The sequence below is a fragment of the Papilio xuthus genome, unplaced genomic scaffold (assembly GCF_000836235.2).
Source record: "Papilio xuthus unplaced genomic scaffold, Pxut_1.1 DF826776.1, whole genome shotgun sequence".
In the NCBI taxonomy this organism is placed as follows: domain Eukaryota; kingdom Metazoa; phylum Arthropoda; class Insecta; order Lepidoptera; family Papilionidae; genus Papilio; species Papilio xuthus.
The window spans coordinates 737,365-759,824 of record NW_013531873.1 but is presented as its reverse complement, the minus strand read 5'-3'; the positions used below and the strand labels follow the sequence as shown (position 1 = coordinate 759,824).

At 35.2% G+C, this 22,460-nt stretch overlaps 2 protein-coding genes across 2 annotated transcripts; one reads left to right on the top strand and one right to left on the bottom strand.

The window, feature by feature from the left end:
* Positions 1 to 514: 514 nt before the first annotated feature.
* Positions 515 to 22,221, bottom strand: Adar (Adenosine deaminase acting on RNA). Its single transcript, XM_013318909.1, has 19 exons — positions 22,033 to 22,221; positions 21,637 to 21,653; positions 21,259 to 21,346; positions 20,872 to 20,939; positions 19,815 to 19,958; positions 19,311 to 19,473; positions 18,417 to 18,581; positions 17,291 to 17,365; positions 16,631 to 16,763; positions 16,078 to 16,189; positions 15,276 to 15,362; positions 14,542 to 14,608; positions 13,608 to 13,779; positions 12,384 to 12,486; positions 11,627 to 11,778; positions 2,809 to 2,959; positions 2,460 to 2,582; positions 1,345 to 1,437; positions 515 to 784 (listed from the first exon to the last, which is right to left on the bottom strand). The coding sequence occupies exons 1-19, from the start codon at positions 22,064 to 22,066 to the stop codon at positions 656 to 658; spliced, it is 2,076 nt and encodes a 691-aa protein (XP_013174363.1). The 5' UTR covers positions 22,067 to 22,221; the 3' UTR covers positions 515 to 655.
* On the top strand, positions 8,624 to 10,953 carry LOC106122814 (pancreatic lipase-related protein 2). The gene is made up of 5 exons (XM_013318912.1): positions 8,624 to 8,952; positions 9,352 to 9,437; positions 9,524 to 9,652; positions 9,937 to 10,047; positions 10,539 to 10,953. Exons 1-5 carry the CDS (start codon positions 8,708 to 8,710, stop codon positions 10,727 to 10,729), a joined length of 762 nt encoding a protein of 253 aa, XP_013174366.1. The 5' UTR covers positions 8,624 to 8,707; the 3' UTR covers positions 10,730 to 10,953.
* Positions 22,222 to 22,460: the final 239 nt, after the last annotated feature.

The following is a 22,460-nucleotide window of genomic DNA, read 5'->3' as shown; positions in this document are numbered from 1 at the left end:
ATACTTTAATTAATTTTAAATCTAATTTCCTATGATTATTAATAAAAATTAGTAAGTACGTTATAAACAACTATATTAATTTGTACGTGATTTAAAATTAAACTTTGGTCTAAGTTTTTTACTAAATATAAGATCTTTATTGTGCTAAATTTTAATTTAGATTTATCTAATGCTATTCTACTAATACTAATATTTTATATACTAAATTGATTTATATTTGATTAAGATTTATTTAACGATTTAATATTTGATTTATTAATATATGAGCTAAATTTTAATTTAGATTTATTAGACGAATTAATTTTTAATTTGCATTTATTGAATGTTACATATTTTAATATTGATTTATTTAATGTTACATATTTTAATTTACTTTCATTGAATGTTACATTTTTAATATTGATTTATTGAATGTTACAAATTTTAATTTATTTTTATTGAATGTTACATTTTTAATATTGATTTATTGAATGTTCCAAATTTTAATTTATTTTTATTGAATGTTACAAATTTTAATTTATTTTTATTGAATGTTCCAAATGTTAATTTATTATATTGTGCTTAATATTATTTTAATATCAATGCAAAATCCAAAGCCTCTCAATAGCTTCGTGTACGCTTGCACGGTGTTACAAACGAATGGGTTATTGTCCGTCTAGGCAAACAGTGCTCTGGGATCTGGATTTACAATATCGCATACAAAATGATCTTGTTCTATAGGTTTTTTTATCCAACGACCTAGATTTGCTTTTTCAAATGCTATTGTTAAACGTTCCTTTGCAGCCTGAAAATTAAATGACGAGTGAAAGAGAGGAAAGATAGTTTCGTCTCTTTCGTGTAACGTGTGATAATTTTATTAGACTAGATTCTAGGGTCTAGTTTCTGGAAAAGAAATCTCGTCTATGAGTAAATTTCCAAACTTAAGGAAATTCTGTTTTTTATGAAAATGTATGTATTTTTTATGTATGTATAATGTGATGAGTGAGAGCGTCGGTAGCTCAGAGGTCATGCACATGCAATCTGCAGGTCCTGGGTTCGAATCCCGTCATGTACCAATGTGTTTTTCCATTTTCTATTTACATATGTACATTTATCCGATTTTACGGTGAAGGAAAACATTGTGATGCTGCACATATCTGAGAAGAAATTCAAAGATATGTGTGAAGTCACCGCACTGGGTCAGCATTCACTATGACCTAACTTAGGGTAGGCTCCGAGACCCTCAGTGGGGACGTATAGTGAGCTGATGATGAGTGAGGTGTCATTCGATTCGTATTCCTTACGGGAGTGTCATAGTCTTTTGGTTCTGCAATAAAAAGTGTTATTAATATAATAAAATCAGACCTGGTATGTAGTACATATTTGTTTGGCTTCAAAATATTGCATATTGGCGAGGTCTGCAGGCGGCTTGATCTCTTTGGGACCTTCGTCTGACTCCTAGAAAATATTAAGGTACAAATATATTTTATAATGTTAGGTAGAAAATCCGACACAGTGCCGGTGTATCGCAACACTAACATTAAAATGTCGACGTTTATGTTCCCTCACTAATCATTCTGACACTTGACTTTCGTCCAAAATAATAACTAATACTGTCTAAAAGTAAGGACTCTATCAGTTGTACTGTTCCGAGACCCCTTTAGTGCGTTATTTAGTACGACTGAGTCCCTTAATATCGCACTCTAAAGGGACTGTTAAGGACCCCCTTTAGTAACACGTAGTATAGTATATTAGTGTTTAAGCGTCAATAGCCTAATGTTTAATGGTACGGATTTCCAATCACGAGGTCGGAACTTCGAATCCCGTCTCACTAGTATCGTATATTCTAGCAGAAGCCTAAAGCTTAGTTTTTTTTTTTTATTGACGGATAATTTCTATCCGTCTTCTATTCTACTTCTGACGCTCGGTCAGAATCCTTTTTTGCTTTTAGTTCTTTATTTACATACATTTTTTTTTGCTTACAATATTAATGTCTTATATTTAAATACAGGTTTATTTATAGTTTCTATGATCTTTGCTGTTTACATTTTTTGTGTTTACAAGTTCCTATTTCTAATTATTTATTAATAACATTTATAAAATTTGTTTCTTTCTTACTTCTAGTTATAATATCTAAAATTGTTAGCTTAAAGTTTTAAAAACTACTGAAGTGCTAAATCTATTTTATGCCTATATCTATTTCTAAAACTTAAAGTATCCATTGGTTTTTGTTCTTTTTAATAATATTTTTTTTTATATACTAATCTTAGTAGCGAACATTTTGTATATATAATCTCTATTTCTAACTTAAGAATTTGATTATTAACATTACTAAAAAATTTCTTAATTCTAATCTTAGCTGATAAAAATATGTTTGTTTAAGAATAAAGTTTTTACTAAGTGCTACATCTTATTTATACTTTTTTTTTGTGTTGTTACAAGAAATATAAATTAACAAAAATAAGCTAATATTAAGTTACCTGAGGTAGTAACGGCAGCTTGGTGATGAGGTACTGCCATCGTGCGAACATACTCTGTTTGCACAACAACGAGGGCTGACCTGAGTCTAGTTTGCCTGTGGTCGCGTTTATTACTTCCGGCATCTAGATTTTATGTTTTAGACTTTAGTCATTATATGAATGCTAAACTTAGTACTAACTAAAACATGGAAAACATCGCGATGCTGCACATATCTGAGAAGATATTCAAAAGATATGAGTGAAGTCACTGCACTTGGCCAGTGTGGTTGACTATGTCCTAGTCACCCTTAACTTAGGGTAGGCTCCCAGCTCCTCAGTAGGGACGTATAGTGAGCTGATGATGACTTACCGGTGATGTACAGCACCAACAAACACTTATAGAGGGTGCTTTAGTTGCTGTGCGAGCTTCAGTACTAGCAGCTCGAGCTAACTTCAATCTTTGAAGTCGGTATGGAGGTGGTAAAGAAGATATATAATTCTCGATACGACCGCATATTGCCCTGTTTGGGAAATTATATTGTAAAAACCTATACAAGGGGTGTAGCACGAAAATTTACCAAACAGTATTCGATAACACATGATATTAGGCTGTATAAATCGAATATTTAGTCGATAACGTTACGAATACTTTCTCGTAAATTTTCGTGCTAAACCACCTGTACATCTAAAGAAAGTTGTGTTAGTTAAACTATTTATAACTCAAGAACGGCTTTACCGATATGCCTGAAAATTGTTGAGGAGGTAGCTTAGAGCCAGGAGACGGACATAGGATACTATTTATTCATTTTTTTTTCGAATTTACGCCTTGAAAAGTTGCTTTTTATTTAACTTATCTATTTATTAAGTTTTTTTATATATTCACGCGGTGGGAGTCACGGGCGACAGCTAGTTTATAATATTAGTAAGGAGGTATGTTTTACCCAAAAAAATTATTACTACTTTAGAATTACTGTAAACCAAATAGACTTACATAAGCAAGAGTTATTTTCCTATAACCTAAATACTAGAAAAAAGTTGGTATGATGTAAAAGTCGGCACAGAAAATGTATAATGAATTACAAACTTTACGACCGCTTGTGATTTGCTGCGAACTTATTACAAACGAGGAAACTAGGGTATAACATGTTAGCGAACGTACCCATACTACGTGACCCGTTTAGGGGGGGAGCGTAGTCTTTAAAATACTACGGTCAGTCACAGGAGCGGGGGGGGGGGCAGGTTTTTGTGATGTAGTCGTTACTTGTTTTTTTCATAATGTTATACATAATTCACTAGTAATTTAAGAAAGTGGGGGGGTCTTGGCATGAACTACGAGTGGTCACTGAGGGGAGGGAGGGGTCGAAAAAACTAAAAAAAAATAGGTCACGTAGTACTTTAAATTGTGTAATATCTAATATAAAAGGTGGCAAATGAGCGAGAGCTTTGAAATCGCTGAAATAGCGAAGTGACCGTTACCCATAGACATACGCAATTGCATGCGTTGCCTACCTTTAATCAACGGAGGTGCACAGAATGATATTTTCCTTTCGCATACATCCCCTAATATGGAAAGTCCATTTCCACTTCCCATCCTTTATGAGAAAAAGGCTGGGAAGGGAAAGAGGACTAAATTAGGACTCCGAGACGCACACTCATCAGCGTGTAGTTGGAATAGTTTCCACTTGAGGCCTGTCTTCTGTGTGGTCGTAGTATTACCAGCGTGCCAATTCGTGCATGTTAAAGCTATACAACTGTTAAGTTTGGATATAACTATACATATGAGTAACGATATGAAACATTGCATTCTCTTATTACTAACAGACATTGTAAGGAACAAACACGTTTAATAATTGTATCGATTTTAGCGCGAAAAGTATTTTTAAATCAGCGTTTAAAGATTAACATTTATTTAGTGATTTGATTTTTTTAAAGTGTTAAATAGACTTAATCGTAGTATAATTTTTTGTGTGTTTTAAGTTTGAAAATGCAATCCTTGCCTTTAGTCTGCTTTCTTTCAATTATACGTAAGTAAATAATAATTTAATAAGAAATTCAAAGATATGTGTGAAGTCACTGCACTTGGTCAGCGTGGTTGAATGGCCTAATCACCCTTAACTTAGGGTAGGCTCCGAGCCCCTCAGTGGGGACGTATAGTGAGCTGATGATGATGATATGATAATTATAGTAGCTGTCGCCCGCGACTCCGTCCGCTCGGAGTTATAAAATATTACAAGCCTATGTGTTCTTCCAGACTATATTCTATATGTATGCCAAATTTCATCAAGATCCGTTTTGGAGAAACTTTCAAACATCCATCCATCTAAGCATTCGCATTTATAATATTAGTAAGAAGTAAGATAAGTGCAGTTTTGTTTGCTGTATTCAAATTTCATATTTATCAGTAGTCTATCATCCCTTCCTATCCTTTCCTTATAAGAAAGAATATAATACAATGTTCTAGAAAAGGTCTCCTCCCTAGCCAAATGTACCATCCCTTCCTATCATTTCCTTACAAGAAAGAGCATAAGACAACGTTCTAGTAGTTCCAGTGCGTTTGGACTCAGGTGTATTTTAGTAAGTAAGAATCTAACATAACCCTGTCCTTACACCGAAAAGGATTACCAAGATGTCCCCCGATACAAAAAAAGGGTCTTAAAAGACAAACAGACGGACAACAAAGAACGTCAGATAGATGTACTTATTTGTGAAAAACACGTTGGTTTAGTCGGGATTCGAACCCAAGACCTGCAGACAAGTCAAATGCTTAAACCCCTGAGCCACTGACGATCTCATCATATTTATACTAAGACATAATTAAGTTATAGAATTTTAACATCTATTTCTTTAGACATAAAGCTGTATTTAAGTTAACTATTTGAACTAGAATACTTTCTTTAGGAAGAAAAACGCGTAATCGATAGTAAGTACATAATAACTCTCGCATGACTACATAACTTACGTACACGATCGGAAATAAATAATAGTACGTGATTCAATGTTCTAATTAGGACCTTTAATAGAACATTGCTTTTTTAGGGTTCCGTACCTCATAGAAAAAAAACGGTACCCTTATAGGATGACTTCGTTGTCCGTCTGTCTGTCAAGACCCTTAGTATCATCATCAGCTCACTATATGTCCCCACCGAGGGGTTCGGAGCCTACCCTAAGTTAGGGGTAACTAGGTCATAGTCAACCACGCTGACCAAGTGCAGTGACTTCACACATATGTTTGAATTTCTTCTCAGATATGTGCAGCATCACAATGTTTTCCTTCACCGTAAGTTAGATAAATGTACATATGTAAATCGGAAATGGAAAAACACATTGGTACATGGCGGGATTCGAACCCAGGACCTGCAGATTGCAAGTCAAGTGCTTGACCACTGAGCCACCGACGCTCTATCATATCAACATTGAAAAAGGCAATGTCTATAAAATGTAAAATTATTAATTTGCATCTTAACAAATCTTGCAATTTGTTACGGTCCAAAGGATAGGTATTAGGGTCGTTGATTATTTTGTAAGTAAACAGCGCATGCGACTTAATGGACCATTTATATTTACATAACGTTATAAATGGCCTATTGTCATGTCCTTAAGTGATTAGGTCTTAGTAGAATAGGGCGCGATTGGGTAACTGCCCAGGGCGGACAGAAATGGGCGTCACAGGCCTAACTAAGCCTGTACTATAGCAATTGACGTCGACGATTCAATGTTATGTATGCAACACACATCTATATATATCTTTATATATATAATTCTTCTGTGAGTGTGTATGTCACTGAACTTCTCACAAACGACTGGAGCGATTTTGATGAAATTTTTTGTGTGTGTTCAAGGGGATCTGGGAATGGTTTAGATTCACAATTTTCATCAAATATTAACTTATATATTAATTTATTCAAATTAAAGACGTCTAGACAGGACAACGTTTGTCGGCTCCGCTAGTATATATATAAAAATCAATTTATGTATGTTAGTCTCGCTAAAACTCGAGAACGGCTGAACGGAATCTTATCTTGGTATTGAAATGTTCGTGGAGGTGTATTGATGGTTTAAAACTTGAGAAAAATTCTAATAATTGCCGGGGACTAATTAAGTTTTTTCATTCCACGCGGACAGAGTCGCAGGCGACAGATAGTATACAATATTAGCTTCGAAGATTTACTTAGCTTTGTATACAGAGGGGCTAAGTGGAGTGAAAATTAGATTCCTTTCAGAAATTGCGGAGATCCAATCCAAGACCTACTTCTCCTAATGCGCGAATGGCACACTTTTATTATAAAGTCAAGTGTCAGAATGATTAGTGAGGGGACATAAACGTCTACATTTCAGTAAGGCTAGTGTTGCGATACACCGGCACTGTGTCGGATTTTCTTCCTAACAGTATTTACTATATGTTCCAGATCCGCCAGAAATCCAGTTTGAAAATGCCGTACTACAGGCCTCGCCTATCCATAAATCTAAGTGTCCATATGTCAGAAAAACCCATGACATAATATTCGAATTGTTTACCAGGTAAGTAAGTTCAAAGGTTTATCTTGAATATGACATTGTCAAAAGAATTTATTTATTGAAAACTGTGTACTGTGTACATAAGAGCGTCAATGGCTCAGGAGTCAACTTGACTCGCAATCTGCAGGTCCTGGGTTCGAATCCATGTACCATTGTGGTTTTCCATTTCCGATTTACGTATGTACATTTATCCGACGGTGAAGGAAAACATCGTGATGCTGCACATATCTGAGAAATATCAAAGATATGTGTGAAGTCACTGCACTTGGCCAGCGTGGTTGAATATGGCCTAATCACCCTTAACTTAGGGTAGGCTCCGAGCTCAATGGGGACGTATAGTGAGCTGATGATGATGTGTACATTATTATAAAGTTACAGGCATTTATAGACAGCTACAACAGTTAGATAAACATAAGTGTTATTCCAGACTATATCTGTTCTAAATCTCATTCAGATCTAGATTTATTAGTAGAGGCTAGCGATATCTGTTGCATGAAAAAACCTCGAACAGTCCAATACCACGACCAAAAAGAAGACACAGGTCAAGAGAAAGTCATTAACCGTTTCGTAGAGTTTACTTGGCGAAGGCCTTAATTTAGTCTTTTTTCTCTTCCCACTCTTTACTTATATGTATGAGATAGAGAAGAGTAATTAATTTAATTGGCTGAGTAGGGAAAGATTCTCTTTCTGTGCGTTCCCTCCTTAATTTAAAGGTTTTTTTTCTCTATATCATAAGGTGGAAAACGAGCGAGCGGCCACCTGAAATCGCTGAAATAGCGAAGTGACCGTTGCCCATAGACATACGCATTTGCATATGCGTTGCCTACCTTCAATCTACGGAGGAGAGGATGCACAGAAAGAAAATATCTTCCCTTTCTATGCATCCTCTCATCCGGAAAGTCCACTTCCACTTCCCATCCTTTTCTTATAAGAAAAAGGGTAGGAAGGGAAAGAGGACTAAATTAGGCATCCGGGACGCACACTCATCAGACTGTACGCGGAATAGCTTCCACTTGAGGCGTGTCTTCTGTGTGGTCGTGGTAATTAACCGGACGAGCCAATTCGTGCGAAGATGTTAAAGCTCGCTCTACCACTGTGAAAATATAAATCGGCAATAAATCTGCAATTGCGATTCCAAGTGACCATTGCTCGTTTACCACCATATAACATATAAAAAGTCACGGCAATGGAGTTCTACAATTAAAATTTCTTTCAGGCACAATCCAATAGTATATCAAGAATTAATATTAAACGATGATGAGAAACTGTTCGCATCAAATATCGACTTCAGTGCCCCCACAGTGATATATTTCCATGCTTTTATGGAACAAGCCACGGATGGATCAGCACTATTGGTCAGAGAAGGTGAGGTTTACTATACTATAGTTGTTAAAGTGTAAGATTATAAAGACGAACCTGGATAGACTTTTTCTCGACAATATTTCATAAATTAATGAAATTGTTTAAGCTTTCGTAAGATATTTAGGAAAAACGGTTATACTCAAGTATAGTTAATTTGATATTGTCATCAAGTAGATTCAGACCCGTTTGGGGCCCTTAAGAGTGATTACTAGGTTGGCTACTGTGATCCAGTTTTTAAGCGTTTCACCGGATCGGTACAGAAACTATACCAGGTTCGATCCTCGTATGTACATTTATCCGATGTTACGGTGAAGGAAAACATCGTGATGCTGCAGATATTTGTGAAGCAGTACTGAACCAGTGTGGTTGACTATAGCATAGTAACCCTTAACATGGGTAACCGACAAGGCCTCACAATAGTCGTTGCAGACATTGGATTAACTTTACGTGAGTTAATTTTTAGTACGTTTTTTTTTAATTATTGTCATATTTCAGCGTATATGCAACGTGGTGATAACAATGTGATAATTGTGGAGGCACAACGTTTAGAAGCAGGGCCTTGGTATTTTACCGCGGCTGAGAACACTTGGTACATAGGGCGTTATGCTGCACAATTTATTGATTATTTAGTATCAAGGTGGGTTAATCTGTCTATACACTAACTGAGTCCCTTATTACCAAACATAGGGACCCTAAATAGTATTCGATTGTTTGGGATAGGAAATAACGTGCAATGAAAGCACCACTTAAATATTATTGGATTATTATTTAATAATACTCTTAAGAAGAAAAACCAACACTATACCGATGTATCGGCGCAACACTAGCCCTAATAAAATATTAACGCTTATGTCCCCTCACTAATCAATCTGACCCTTGACTCTTACTAATATTGTATCAAAGTACTAACATTTTTTTATAAGATATTATTTATATTATCTTCTATTTTATGGAGTCTTATAGATTTCTCGTTTATTGTTACGCGTATACAATTGTTATTTAATTAATTTATATAATCTCAAGTATATTGTTACAGAGGTTTGAATCTATCCAAAACCCATTTTATCGGACACAGTCTGGGCGCCCAATCGGCCGGAGTCGCGGGAGCTTCGCTTACATCAGGTCAGTTGTAACCCTACTAAGTTGATATCAAAATTGGGTCCGTTACTATCCATTAAGATATGGATAATGGATACTTTTGTTCTCAGGTCGCGTAGCCAGGATTACCGGATTAGATCCAGCGCTCCCACTCTTTGACAAGGTTCCGTTGGAACAAAGACTTGACCCATCTGATGCGGAATTCGTTGACATAATACATACTGACTCTGGGATTTTCGGTAATTAATTTTAAATGTAATTAAATAGTTTGCACTATTTTTTATTAAATTAAACTTTGAAGAAGGAATATAGTCTTACTAATATTATAAATGCGAATGTTTGGATTGTTGAATGGATGTTTGTTAGAAAGTATCTCTATAACAGCTGTATGGATCCTGCTGAAATTTGCCATAGTTTTAAATCATAGTCTGGAAGAACACATAGGGCCCTAATTTAGTTTCTTTTATTTCCACGCAAACAGTCACGAGCGATAGCTAATTATTAATAATTATTGAATCTATAGGATTCCCGGGACCCATTGGTCATGCAGACTTCTATCCTAATGGTGGTCAAAGCCCTCAACCTGGATGTAACTTGGAAGTAGTGTTGCCGCAGCAACTATTGTTAAATAAATGTAAGTAAATCAAATAATTTATACAATAACTTTAAAGAACACATTAAGTCGATAAAATTGTTAACAAAATTACGAAGGGCCTTAGAGCCTTAGCCTAGAGAGAGGCCTTAAACTTAAACTAAGTTAAGTCCCTCTAAGGCCCTTTTGTACAAAACAACGTAAATCTTCAACACTAGTTTACCCTTGCTTCGATAGTATTAAGTTAAGTAAGCTAGCAATAACTTATGAACAAAATGTCAGTAACGTTTGCCTGTGTACGTAAGTTGCTTGTCGACTAAAATCACCGAGTTTCAAAGACTTACGTTGCCTAGTGTAAATGCCTTATGTTTTTGGATTTAAGATTATAGATTCACTTTTGTTTATTCATAATCAGGTAACTAAATGAAAATGAATTTATGAAAAAGGTCCTATTTCAAAGTCTTTACTAGTGTCTGCTATATTATATAATGGTCTTTCCAGTCTTTTCATTCTAATGTATCGGTCTTTTACAGTCTTTTGCAGTCACTGGCGGTCTTATATGTTCTACGCGGAGTCTGTACTACGACCGAAGTCTTTCGTAGCCACATCATGTCCATCCTGGCATCAGTATAAAAAGGGAGAGTGTATGGATGCCCCTAATGTGCATATGGGATATGGAGCTGATCGAAGGTATGGTCATTTTACACGAGGACAGTTAGAGTAGTAAGTGTTTTAGTATTAAAAGATGGCAAAGGAGCGACGTAAGGGAACCGCAACGTACGAGGACGTACAGAAAGAGAATATTTTGCATTACCTATACCTCCTCTATCAAATCCCTATCCTTTCCGCATAAGAAAAGGGTGGGAAGGGAAAGAGGACTTAAATTAGGTAAAGTAGTAAGGGTAGTAATGCTATAGTTAACCTAAACAAAGTTCTCTGTAGTTTTAAAAAGAGAAGGAGATATGTCAGGAAACGTAAGATAGAAAGGGATAAATATATTTATATGTAATTTATCTTTATTTCAGGGCCCGTGGTAACTATTTCCTGATGACTCATAAAGATTCACCATATTCAATAGAATAGATAATAAAATTATTTAGTTTTTATTGTTTTTTTTATTAATTCAATAGGACATTTATAGACAAAATTTTTAAACCCAGTCATTTTAGTAGCTAAGATTAGCCATGTCATAGTTCCTAGGAGCCTAGCCTAGCTTAGGATACGAATCCTACCATATACCAATGTTTTGTTTGACTTAACTTAGGGTAGGCTCCAAACTCCTCAGTTGGGTCTTATAGTAAGCTAGAGGTCGTGTCCGTGATATAATACCAGTCAGACTCACACTGATGAAGGGCCCTGATGGGCTCGAAACTAGTCGGTGCCACCGGACTAACGCGAGTCCTTTAGCCGTCTTTATATAAGTTTACGTCAATATATTTACTAATTAAATCCGTGTATAAAGAAATCTTTAGCCGCGAATACAGAAGGATAGCATTTTAATCCGCGAATAAGGACCTTTACTATAATATATAAGTAATTCGACAATTAAATAGTTAAAACACTTAAAATACATATTTTCATGCAATAATTACACTTATTGCATAGACAATAAGGTACATACCTGTACAAATGTTGCGGATGTAACAAGGAGCCGAGCACCAGAGAACTAAGATACACAGGTCTGAGTAGACAGGCCAACAATGAACCTTGTAGACCTACAACGCACCAGCGCGCTGCTTTGTCAGAACATGACATGGTTAGGAGACGTTCGCCCTGGGAAATTTTATATTTCAAATTTGGTATTTTGTAGTTCAAAGTTGGTATTTTATGTTTCAAATTTGGTATTTTGAAGTTCAAAGTTGGTATTTTGTAGTTCAAAGTTGGTATTTCGTAGTTCAAAGTTGGTAATTTGCAATTCAAAGTTGGTATTTTGTAGTTCAAAGTTGGTATTTTGTAGTTCAAATTTGGTATTTTGTAGTTCAAAGTTGGTATTTTGTAGTTCAAATTTGGTATTTTGTAGTTCAAAGTTGGTATTTTATAGTTCAAAGTTGGTATTTTAGTTGTAAGTTGGTATTTTGTAGTTCAAATTTGGTATTTTACAGTTCAATGTTGGTATTTCGTAGTTCAAAGTTGGTATTTTGTAGTTCTAAGTTGGTATTTTAGTTGTAAGTTGGTATTTTGTAGTTCAAATTTGGTATTTTATAGTTCAAAGTTGGTATTTTAGTTGTAAGTTGGTATTTTGTAGTTCAAATTTGGTAATTTACAGTTCAATTGGTATTTTAGTTAAAAATTAACATTTTACAGTTGAAAGTTATCTAAAAGTGTGTATTAAGTCATAAACACTTGATTTAAATAATGAAAATCCATATAATATATACCTGTAGTACTCCATCCCACGTCTGTACAACATTGCTACTATTCTTCACAGGTATGGTCCCTTCACCTGATTCTATTTTGGTCCTAAGTTGACCTCGGGCTAGCCTGTTTACATAGAAATTAATTTAAGACCAACTTACATACTGTACTAAGAAAATTAGGAAGAAAAATATATACAAAAAATAATTAAAGTCTTAGATATTTTAACATTCTGATGCCCCTTTTATTATACTGTGTTTTTTTATATCATAAGGTGGCAAACGATCGAGCGGCCACCTGAAATCGCAGAAATAGCGAAGTGACCGTTGCCCATAGACATACGCAATTGTATATGCGTTGCCTAACTTTACTCGACGGAGGAGAGGATGCACAGAATGAAAATATGTTCCTTTTCCATGCATCATCTCATCCGGAAAGTCCACTTCCCATCCTTTCTTTATAAGAAAAAGTGTGGGAAGGGGAAAGAGGACTAAATTAATCCTCCAGGACACACACTCATCAGACTGTAGTTGGAATAGCTTCCACTTGAGGCGTGTTTTCTGTGTGGTCGTGGTATTTCACCACGAGTCGGGACAATTCCTGCGAACATGTTAAAGCTCACTCTACCACTGTCTTAATTGAGTATACCATGCCAGACTACCAAACCCTTACTTCCGTAGTTCTACTATACCATTCTCCCCTTAATAACCTATAAGAGTGTCATTGTGAGTATACCATACCAGGCTAACATCCCCTCACTGTAACTTTACCATTGCAGTCAACCGTCCCCTTACTACCGAACTCGCACTATACCATCTTCCCCTTATTAAGCTATAAGAGTTTAAATCCACTGTGGACTCTTTATCCTAAACGAGAGAGTGGTCAATGTAAGCATACCATTCCAGCCTACTATCCCCTAACTCCCGTACTCCCACTATTCCATTCTCCCCCAATTCACCTATTAAATTGTCTCTTCCAATTCAGACTCGTTTTAAAGACAGCGGTCAACGTAAGATACCATTCAAGCCTTCCATACCCTTACTCCCATTATACCATTCTCCCTTAACTCACCCCTTAGAAGTTGTAGAGAAGACAGTTTTCAATGTATGTACCATTCAAGCCTAGCATACCCTTACTCCCACTATACCATTCTCCCCCAACTAACCTATTAGCAGTTCAAACGCATTGTGTATACCACTACAGCCTATCATCCCCTCATAATTGTATACAATTCTCCCCCAACTCACCTATTAGGATGTCTATCCAGCTCAGACTCGTTGTTCTCATGAGGGCTGAATATCCTGCCATCACCGCACGGAGCTGTGCTTACATACAGATGAATACTTCTATCAGGTTTCAACTGATATCCTCCAGTTGGTATCGGTTCTATATCTGATTCCGGTATGCATTTCTTTGGATCTGGATGGAGAGAAAAAGAAAATTAAAAACAAACAAGAGAAAAAAAAAATTCTGGCTAACCCTACGACGAAGACAGATGGAATTAAAAACAAAGAGGAGAAAGACATTTAAAAAAATATTACAATCCCGGCTGACTATGAAAAAGATCTGGTTGGAAAAAAAATTAACACAATTAAAAAAAATCAATAAACCCGATACTGTATTCCTTGCTTTATATCTAGTTGAATAGAAAAAAAACAAAGAGAAAATAAAAAAAATAATCCTGGCTGACTGTATAACAAAGGTAAACATCAGGATGGTAATAAAAAAATATTAAAAAAATAGAAAAAAAAACAATAGACCTGACTAACTTTATAGCTACGTAGTCTACGCTTTTCTCTCAATCAATTGAACAAGATTTTCTTACTAATATTATAAATGCGAATGTTTAGACCAGTTTTTCCCAAAGTGTGCGATAACGCTCTCTTGTGGGCTGCAGGTCTCAAGTTGCGGGTTATAGTAAAAGTTTCCTTTACAATTCTCCGTTAATATACATATATAGCTCACAATAATTAATTTAATTTGAAGTTATAGAGGTTTTTAAATGTGAAAATATGGAAGCGCTAAAAAAATATTCTCAAAGTGGGCAGTAGACAAAATAAGTTTGGGAACCACTGATATAGAACATAGTCTGGAAGAACACATAGACTACAAAGTTTTTTTTAATTCCCGGACATAGTAGCGGGCAACAGCTGGTACAAGATAAGTATTAATGTAGCTTACCTGATGCTGAAGCATATAGTAATAGTTGGGAATACAAATATCTCTGCAAACAACGCCTCGCTGCAACCTGAAATAAACATAATAATATTATAAATGCGAATGTTTACATGATCTTTATTTTAAATAATTTCAAACTAATAAAATTAATTTAAATACAAAATATAAGCTGTATAATATACAGGATGTTCAAAAAAACTGAAAACAAAACTATACAGCTCTATATACATCCACTGAGGGTCTGAGTCTATCCTAAGTTAGGTCATAGTGAATGCTGACCCAGTGCACACATATCTTTGAACTTTAAAGATATTTGCATTAAGATGTTTTCCTTCAACGTAACATCGGATAAATGTACATATGTTTGTAAAAACACATTGGTACATGCCGGGATTCGAACCCAGGAGATGCAGACAAGTGCTTAACCACTGAGTCACTAACGCTCAAAACGCAGTAAAAAGGTAAATTGGGTTAAATAGACCAAGGAATCTGTAGTTTTTCTATTATAGACATTTTTACACGTATTTTTCGAACATCCTGTATTCTTTTCATTCATTCTTTGTCTTATTCATTTTTTTATATCAAAAGGTGTCAAATGAGCGAGCAAGTGAAATCGCTGAAGTAGCGAAGTGGCAGTTGCTTAAGACATACGCAATTTCAGGTCGCTCGCTCGTTTACCACCTTATGATATAAAAAAAAACTTGACAATTCTTGTTTAAAACATTGTATGTATATACCTCAGCATGACAATCGTTCAATGCCAACCCTTTAACAGACATATGTTCACCGGATACACATTTTGTACCAGTAGTAACTGCTATAACCTGGAAATAAGACAAAAATTAAATAAATGGCGACTGTTTTTTGTATGTTTTATGTATGGACAATTTGTAACATCCTGTATATTCAATTTAATGAGTGAGGTGTCATTTTATTCGTAACAAGCTGTCGCCCGCGACTCCGTCCGCGTGGATATATAAAAAAGCTTAATTAGTGTAGCCCACCCATCCATCCATCCACATCACATCCATCTAAACATTCGCATTTACAATATTAGTAAGTTAAATAAAAAGCAGCTCTTCAAATGAATAAATAGTATCCTATGTCCGTGTCCTGGCTCTAAGCTACCTCCTCACTAATTTTCAGGCATATCGGTAAAGCCGTTCTTGAGTTATAAATAGTGTAACTAACACCACTTTCTTTTATATACATATACTAGCGGAGCCGACAGACGTTGTCTGACAATTTGACACTGCGATGTTAGCGCCGTCTGTCGGATCCAATGTAAAACATTCTAAAATCAACAACTACTAATAAATTAAAAATTAATTAAATAACCCATTGTCCAGCGGACAAAATTGTGAATCTAAACCATTCCCAGATCCCCTTGAACACACACAAAAAATTTCATCAAAATCGCTCCAGTCGTTTGAGAGAAGTTCAGTGACATACACACTCACAGAACAATTATATATATAAAGATTTATAAAGATTGAATTGTTAATGTCATATAGAATGTCATATTGTGATAACACTCACCTTAGCGCCCTCTACACCGTTGTCTATGGTTAGTACAATCCCAGCGAGGACCTTCCGTTTAGAATGTATGAGATTGTTGCGAACCATTTCTTGAAACTTATCATTAACTAATCTGAAAATAAATATTTATAAATAATTTTACTAATATTATACATTGATAGAGCATCGGTGGCTCAGTAGTCAACTTGACTTGCAATCTGCAGGTCCTGGGTTCGAATCCCGCCATGTACCAATGTGTTCTTACGGAGAAGGAAAACATTGTGATGCTGCACATATCTGAGATATTCAAAGATATGTGTGAAGTCACTGCACTTGGTCAGCGTGGTTGACTATGACCTAATCACCCTTAACTTAAGGTAGGCTCCGAGCCACTCAGTGGGGACGTATAGTGAACTGATGATGATGATAGAACTTAGTCTGGAAGAACACATATCCTACTTATTTAGTTTAATTTTAATACCGACAAAGTCACGGGCGACAGCTAGTATCTTTATAAATAACAAAGTCATATTAGCAGTGATTTCTCTGTCCTGTACCCTTCTGTATCCCTCACCTGGCGACGTGGTCAGCCAGCAGCTGGTTGAGCGGTGCGGCGGGCAGCGGCCGCTGTGGACCAGCTCGCGCCTCACCCAGCTCAGCCAGAGCAACACGAGCTGCTGCTACTTTAGCCAATTTCTTACTTGAACCTGGAATTTACATTTATTATCTTACTAATATTATAAATGCGAATGTTTAGATGTTTGTTTGAAGATATCTCCGGAACAGCTGAACGGATCTTGATGAAATTTGTCATACATATAGAACATAGTCTGGAAGAACACATAGACTACTAATTGTTATTTTCATTCCGAGTGGACAGAGTCGCGAGCGATAGCCAGTTGACAATAAATTTAAATTAATGATTTTGAATCTATATTCCTATGGGGGTCACAAAATTTGGAAATATTTTAGGGGGTCCCTAAGCCCCCAAATCAGAAATTAAACAATTAATGGACTAACATATGATAAATTCATTTTTACTAATATTATAAATGCGTATATTTAGATGTATGGATGGATGTTAGAAAGTATCTCAAGAACGGTTGCATGGATCTGTCTAAAATTTGTCATAGAACATAGTCTGGAAGAACACATAGACTATATATTTTTAATTTTTTTTTTTTATTTAATTGACATACATACAGCAGTTGGTTAAAGAAATTTTAGAACTCACCATATCCTTCAAATCTATAATCTTTTATCTTGCAGATAACTTTGAATCTCATACTGTGACTGAGTTGAAGTGGCGCTGTAAGTGAAAACAAACTAATTTCAATTTGGAGTAGACAGATATATTAAATTATATACTAGCGGACCCGACAGACGTTGTCCTGTCTACACGTCTTTAATTTGAATAAATTAATATGATGTTAATATTTGATGAAAATTGTGAATCTAAACCATTCCCAGATCCACTTGAACACACACAAAAAATTTCATCAAAATCGCTCCAGTCGTTTGAGAGAAGTTCAGTGACATACACACGCACAGATGAATTATATATATAAAGATTTTTAAGGTTTTTAAAGAGTTATTAAAAATGTTAATTATGTTCTATATGTATGACAAATTTCATCAAGATCCGTTAATCCGTTTTGGATACCTTCAAACAAACATCCATCTAAACATTCGCATTTATAATATTAGTAAGTAAAATTATAAAATAACTTTAAATTGTGTTTTTAAATCTATACAGACTATCTATGGGGTCACAAATATATTGGGGGTTAGACCCCCAATATATAATTAAAAAATAAAAAATCAGAAATGAAAATGAATGGACTAACTTGCTAAATACAATCTTACTAATATTATAAATGCGAATGTTTATATGAATGTTTGTTGTCTCCGGAACAGCTGAACAGATATCCATGAAATTTGTCATACATATAGAACATAGTCTGGAAGAACACATAGACTACTAAGTTTTTTTTAAAATTCCGCACGGACGGAGTCACAGGCGACAGATAGTTTGTAATGTTGGTAATTTTATTCGATTATGAGAGCGTCGGTGGCTCAAGTATCTAACACTTGACTTGCAATCTGCAGGTCCTGGGTTCGAATTCCATGTACCAATGTGTTTTTCCATTTCCGATTTACATATGTACATATATCTGATGTTACGGTGAAGGAAAACATCGTGATGCTGCACATATCTGAGAAGAAAATTAAAGATATGTGTGAAGTCACTGCACTTGGTCAGCGTGGTTGACTACGGTATAATCACCCTTAACTTAGGGTAGGCTCCGAGCACCTCAGTGGGGACGTATAGTGAGCTGATGATGTATTCTAGCACTCACCATATTCAGAGTCCAAAGATGAACCATCACCATAAGTACATATGAAGCTCAATCCAGGATAATTCTCGTATAACATATTTATAGGACTCTTATTAAATCCTTGCAATCTGGACCCAAATAGGGATGTTGATGGTGAACATATCGGAGAACAAGGACCGTCTGTAGCTGGAAATAAATAAAAAAACTTACTAATATTATAAATGATTGGATTAAGAGCCCGATACAAAAGGCAGTTATCCTAGAAACCGCACGCATCGTGAGAAGGTTCCTGTCTGCAGCCCTGACCACTGGTTGTTTGAGTCATGGGATTAATATGTTTTGTATATTTTTATTTTTTTTTGGATATGAAATGTATTATATTAGAAATATGATAAATAAATGTAAATGAATTTATAAATGAGAATGTTTAGATGTCTGTTAAAAGGTATATACAGAACAGCTGAATGGATCTTGATGAAATTTGGACATAGTCTGGAAGAACACATAGGCTACTAATTAAGTCTCGTTAACAGAGTCGCGGGCGACAGCTAATAATATTATAAATGCGAATGTTTAGATGGATGGATGCTTGAAGGTATCTCCGGACCAGCTGAACTGATCTGGCTGAAATTTGGCATACATATAGAACATAGTCTGAAAGAACACATAGACTACTTATTGTTTTTTTTTTAATTCTATATGTCCAAAATGGCTGAAATATTTGAATATTCGCATTCTTAAAATGACAGTCGGGATGAACAAACCATTTTCCTGACAAATCCGCTTCCCATCCCTAGTCTTTCCTTATGACAAAATTGTGAGAACTAAATATGACTTTATTTGTATCCTATAGTTTAGAACAAAGGTATAGTTCTTAGTCTTCTGATGAGGATTCTACTCTTATTCAGTACTAACCTTTGCTAGCTGATGGATCATCGCTGGTGAAGTCCTGGTACTTTGATGGAGCTGGCAGTAGACGACCAGCTCGCTGCATCAGCGCTGATAAACAGGCTCGTGCCGCTGCTGCTCTAGCCTCGCGTTTACTATGACCGAATCCTTCGAACTTCATGTCCGCTACCTACAAAGATGAATGGATGGATAGATGGATGTTTGTTAGAAGGTTGTCCTGGAGGCCTAACTTAGTCCTCTTTCCCTTCCCACCCTTTTTCTTATAACGAAAGGATGGCAAGTGAAAGTGGACTTTCCGGATGAGAGGATGCATGGGATTTTCTTTCTTTGCATCTCCTCGGTCGATTAAAGGTAGGCAACGCATATACAATTGCGTATGTCTATGGGCAACGATCACTTCGCTATTTCAGTGATTTCAGGTGGCCACTTGCTTGCCACCTTATGATATAAAAAAAAACCATGTAACCTTAACAAATAAATTATTAATATCGTACGTCTTTTGGTACTCACCTCAACAGTAATAACAAAGCTTGGACAATGTGGTGGTCCTCCTTGTTGACGTAACGTATAATTGACTCTAACTCCCAGCTCGTTGAGTGCTGATACAGGTGACTTGCCACCAGATTCGACAGCTTCCGCAGCTGTAGCTAACGCCTACATAAATATTATCAAGAGAGCATCCATATCGAGGATTTTTAAAGATGCTATTTATTTTTTACAGGCGCGATAATATACAGCGTGTTCCAAAACGATACAATGTACATGGGGAAAGATACTATAAAAAATCCAACTCTTATTGGTCTAATTTTTAACTTAAATTAATAGCTATGTTACTTAGGTAGCTAATACAAAAAAAAATGCAGGAATATCTTCATATTTGTAGCCACAGTGTCTAATCATATGGTGGAGGATATCAAATATTAATGTAACTTTTAAACAAAAACAGATGGATTTTTTTTTTAGTTTTTTTCTCTATGTAGTTATAGATATGGCTATACACAATTAGTTTTATCGTTGAATTTTGGGACACGCTGTATACTTAAGAGGGTCTTTGTAGTGCAATTTTAACGAAATAATATTATTAATGTTTAAAATTAAATCAGAACATGATAGTTTAAATTAGAATTATAAGAACAAATAAATATTGCATCTATGTTATGTTATTATAATGATTTTAGGGGGTCTTGGACCCCCTAGTGTCATCGGGACCCTACATACATGACAGTCAACTAAAATGATAAAATTACTATAAGAAATCTCATTATGAATTTACATAGATATCAGTTTATTATATATGTGGATATATATTTATACACTAGCTGTCGCCCGCAACTCCGTCCGCGCGGGATTAAAAATACATGATGGCCGATTCTCAGACCTACTCAATATGTTCACAAAATTTCATGAGAATCTGTCAAGTCGTTTCAGAGGAGTATGGGAACAAAAATTGTGACACGAGAATTTTATATATAAGATGAATATATATATACACATATATAATAAACTTATATCTATGTAATCTATGAAATATTTGTATGTATTTGTATGTTAGTGTTGTAACACAGACCTGCATGTTCCATTTAAAGCCATCTAATGGAATAGCATTGGCCAGTCGCTTCGGTGCAGGCCCGTTAGCTAAAAAAAAAAACAATTCTTCTATCGAAACAAAACAAACTGGTATATATAACCTAAGGTAACTTATAACACATGTAATTTCAAATCTTATTAATATTAAATACAACTATTTAGATGTATGGATGTTTGATAAAAGGTATCTCCTGAATGTCTGTATGGATCTCGCTGAAATTTGGCATACATATAGAACATAGTCTGGAAGAACACATAGGTTACTAAGCAGTCGCAGGCGCCAGTTCTTGCATTAATGACAAGATGTTCCTTGGAAATGGGTAATGAGTAATCAACATCCTTATTTATGTGAGTTTCTAATACTCACATTTAGGTCTTGATAGTGAAGGTTTTTTATCCTTATCGACATCCATGTCAGGCATCTTGATGTCGGTACTTGAACTTATGCTGGGATCCTGACAATGAAAGTTATATTTTACAGTTATTTTTAACTTATTAATGGCACAAATCCAACTAATTAGACATGTAAATCAACTCTGACTTGGAACTGTTGAGTTGCAGCTCAAGAACTAAGTTGCGAGCCTGTGAGCCGTAAGCTACCTGGTGAGCACTTTGAAATTCAATTGAAAAAATAAAACTATTTTGAATGGAAATAATGAAAAGCTATTTGGATTATGAATTGTGGGTTTATGATTTTTTTTTAAAGATTAAAGTAAATCTGAATAAATACAGGAAATCAACTTACCCAATCCTTAAGATTATCTGGAACAAGAAAGAAATAATTTTAGTATTTACCTCAATATAATTGCGTGTACAGTGCAACCTTACAGATATCCTCAACCTATACTAGCAAGAAAGCCTGGCTTAATACAAAGATTAATATTAAAATCGAAATAAATATTTATTCTGTCGATTCCTTGAATGTTAGCTTTGGAATACACTTCTGTATACAACTAAAAAAAATGGATTCAAAAATTATATTTTTTCACACGAACTTGACGATTCAAAAATGTTTTAAAATCAAAATTATATCAATGAATACTTAAGTTACTTTTTAAAATAATTAAAAATTACGTTTAAAACCGAACCAAGGTGTCACGTAAACTTATTTAAAAAATATTTTTTCGTAACAGGTACTTACCTTTTCCTGTTGTATCAGCGGAATTATTCGCCATTGTTATAAAAAATCATTGAAATATTTAATTAAAAGGATTTACCGTTTTTTTCAATGCGGACTCCTTATTTAGCCGCAGATATTGATGCCAATTGTCAATTATTCAAAAAATAATTATTTTTCGTGCAATTTGGCGCAATTCTGGTTGTACCGCACTGTTATCAAAGAGCAAAGACAATGCGCAAAACAAAGAGTATATAGCTTGAATACAGACTAAATAGGTCTAGGTCATCTTCACAAAAAGGGGATATGTGTCCTCCGTCATGTCCCTATCCTAATAATTAAGGGGTAGGAATGGAAAGTGAACTAAAATTGATTGAGCGTCGCCTATCTCTGTATAAAACATATCGTCATCCCTGTCGTTATCGTTGATAAAATCGAGACAACAATATATT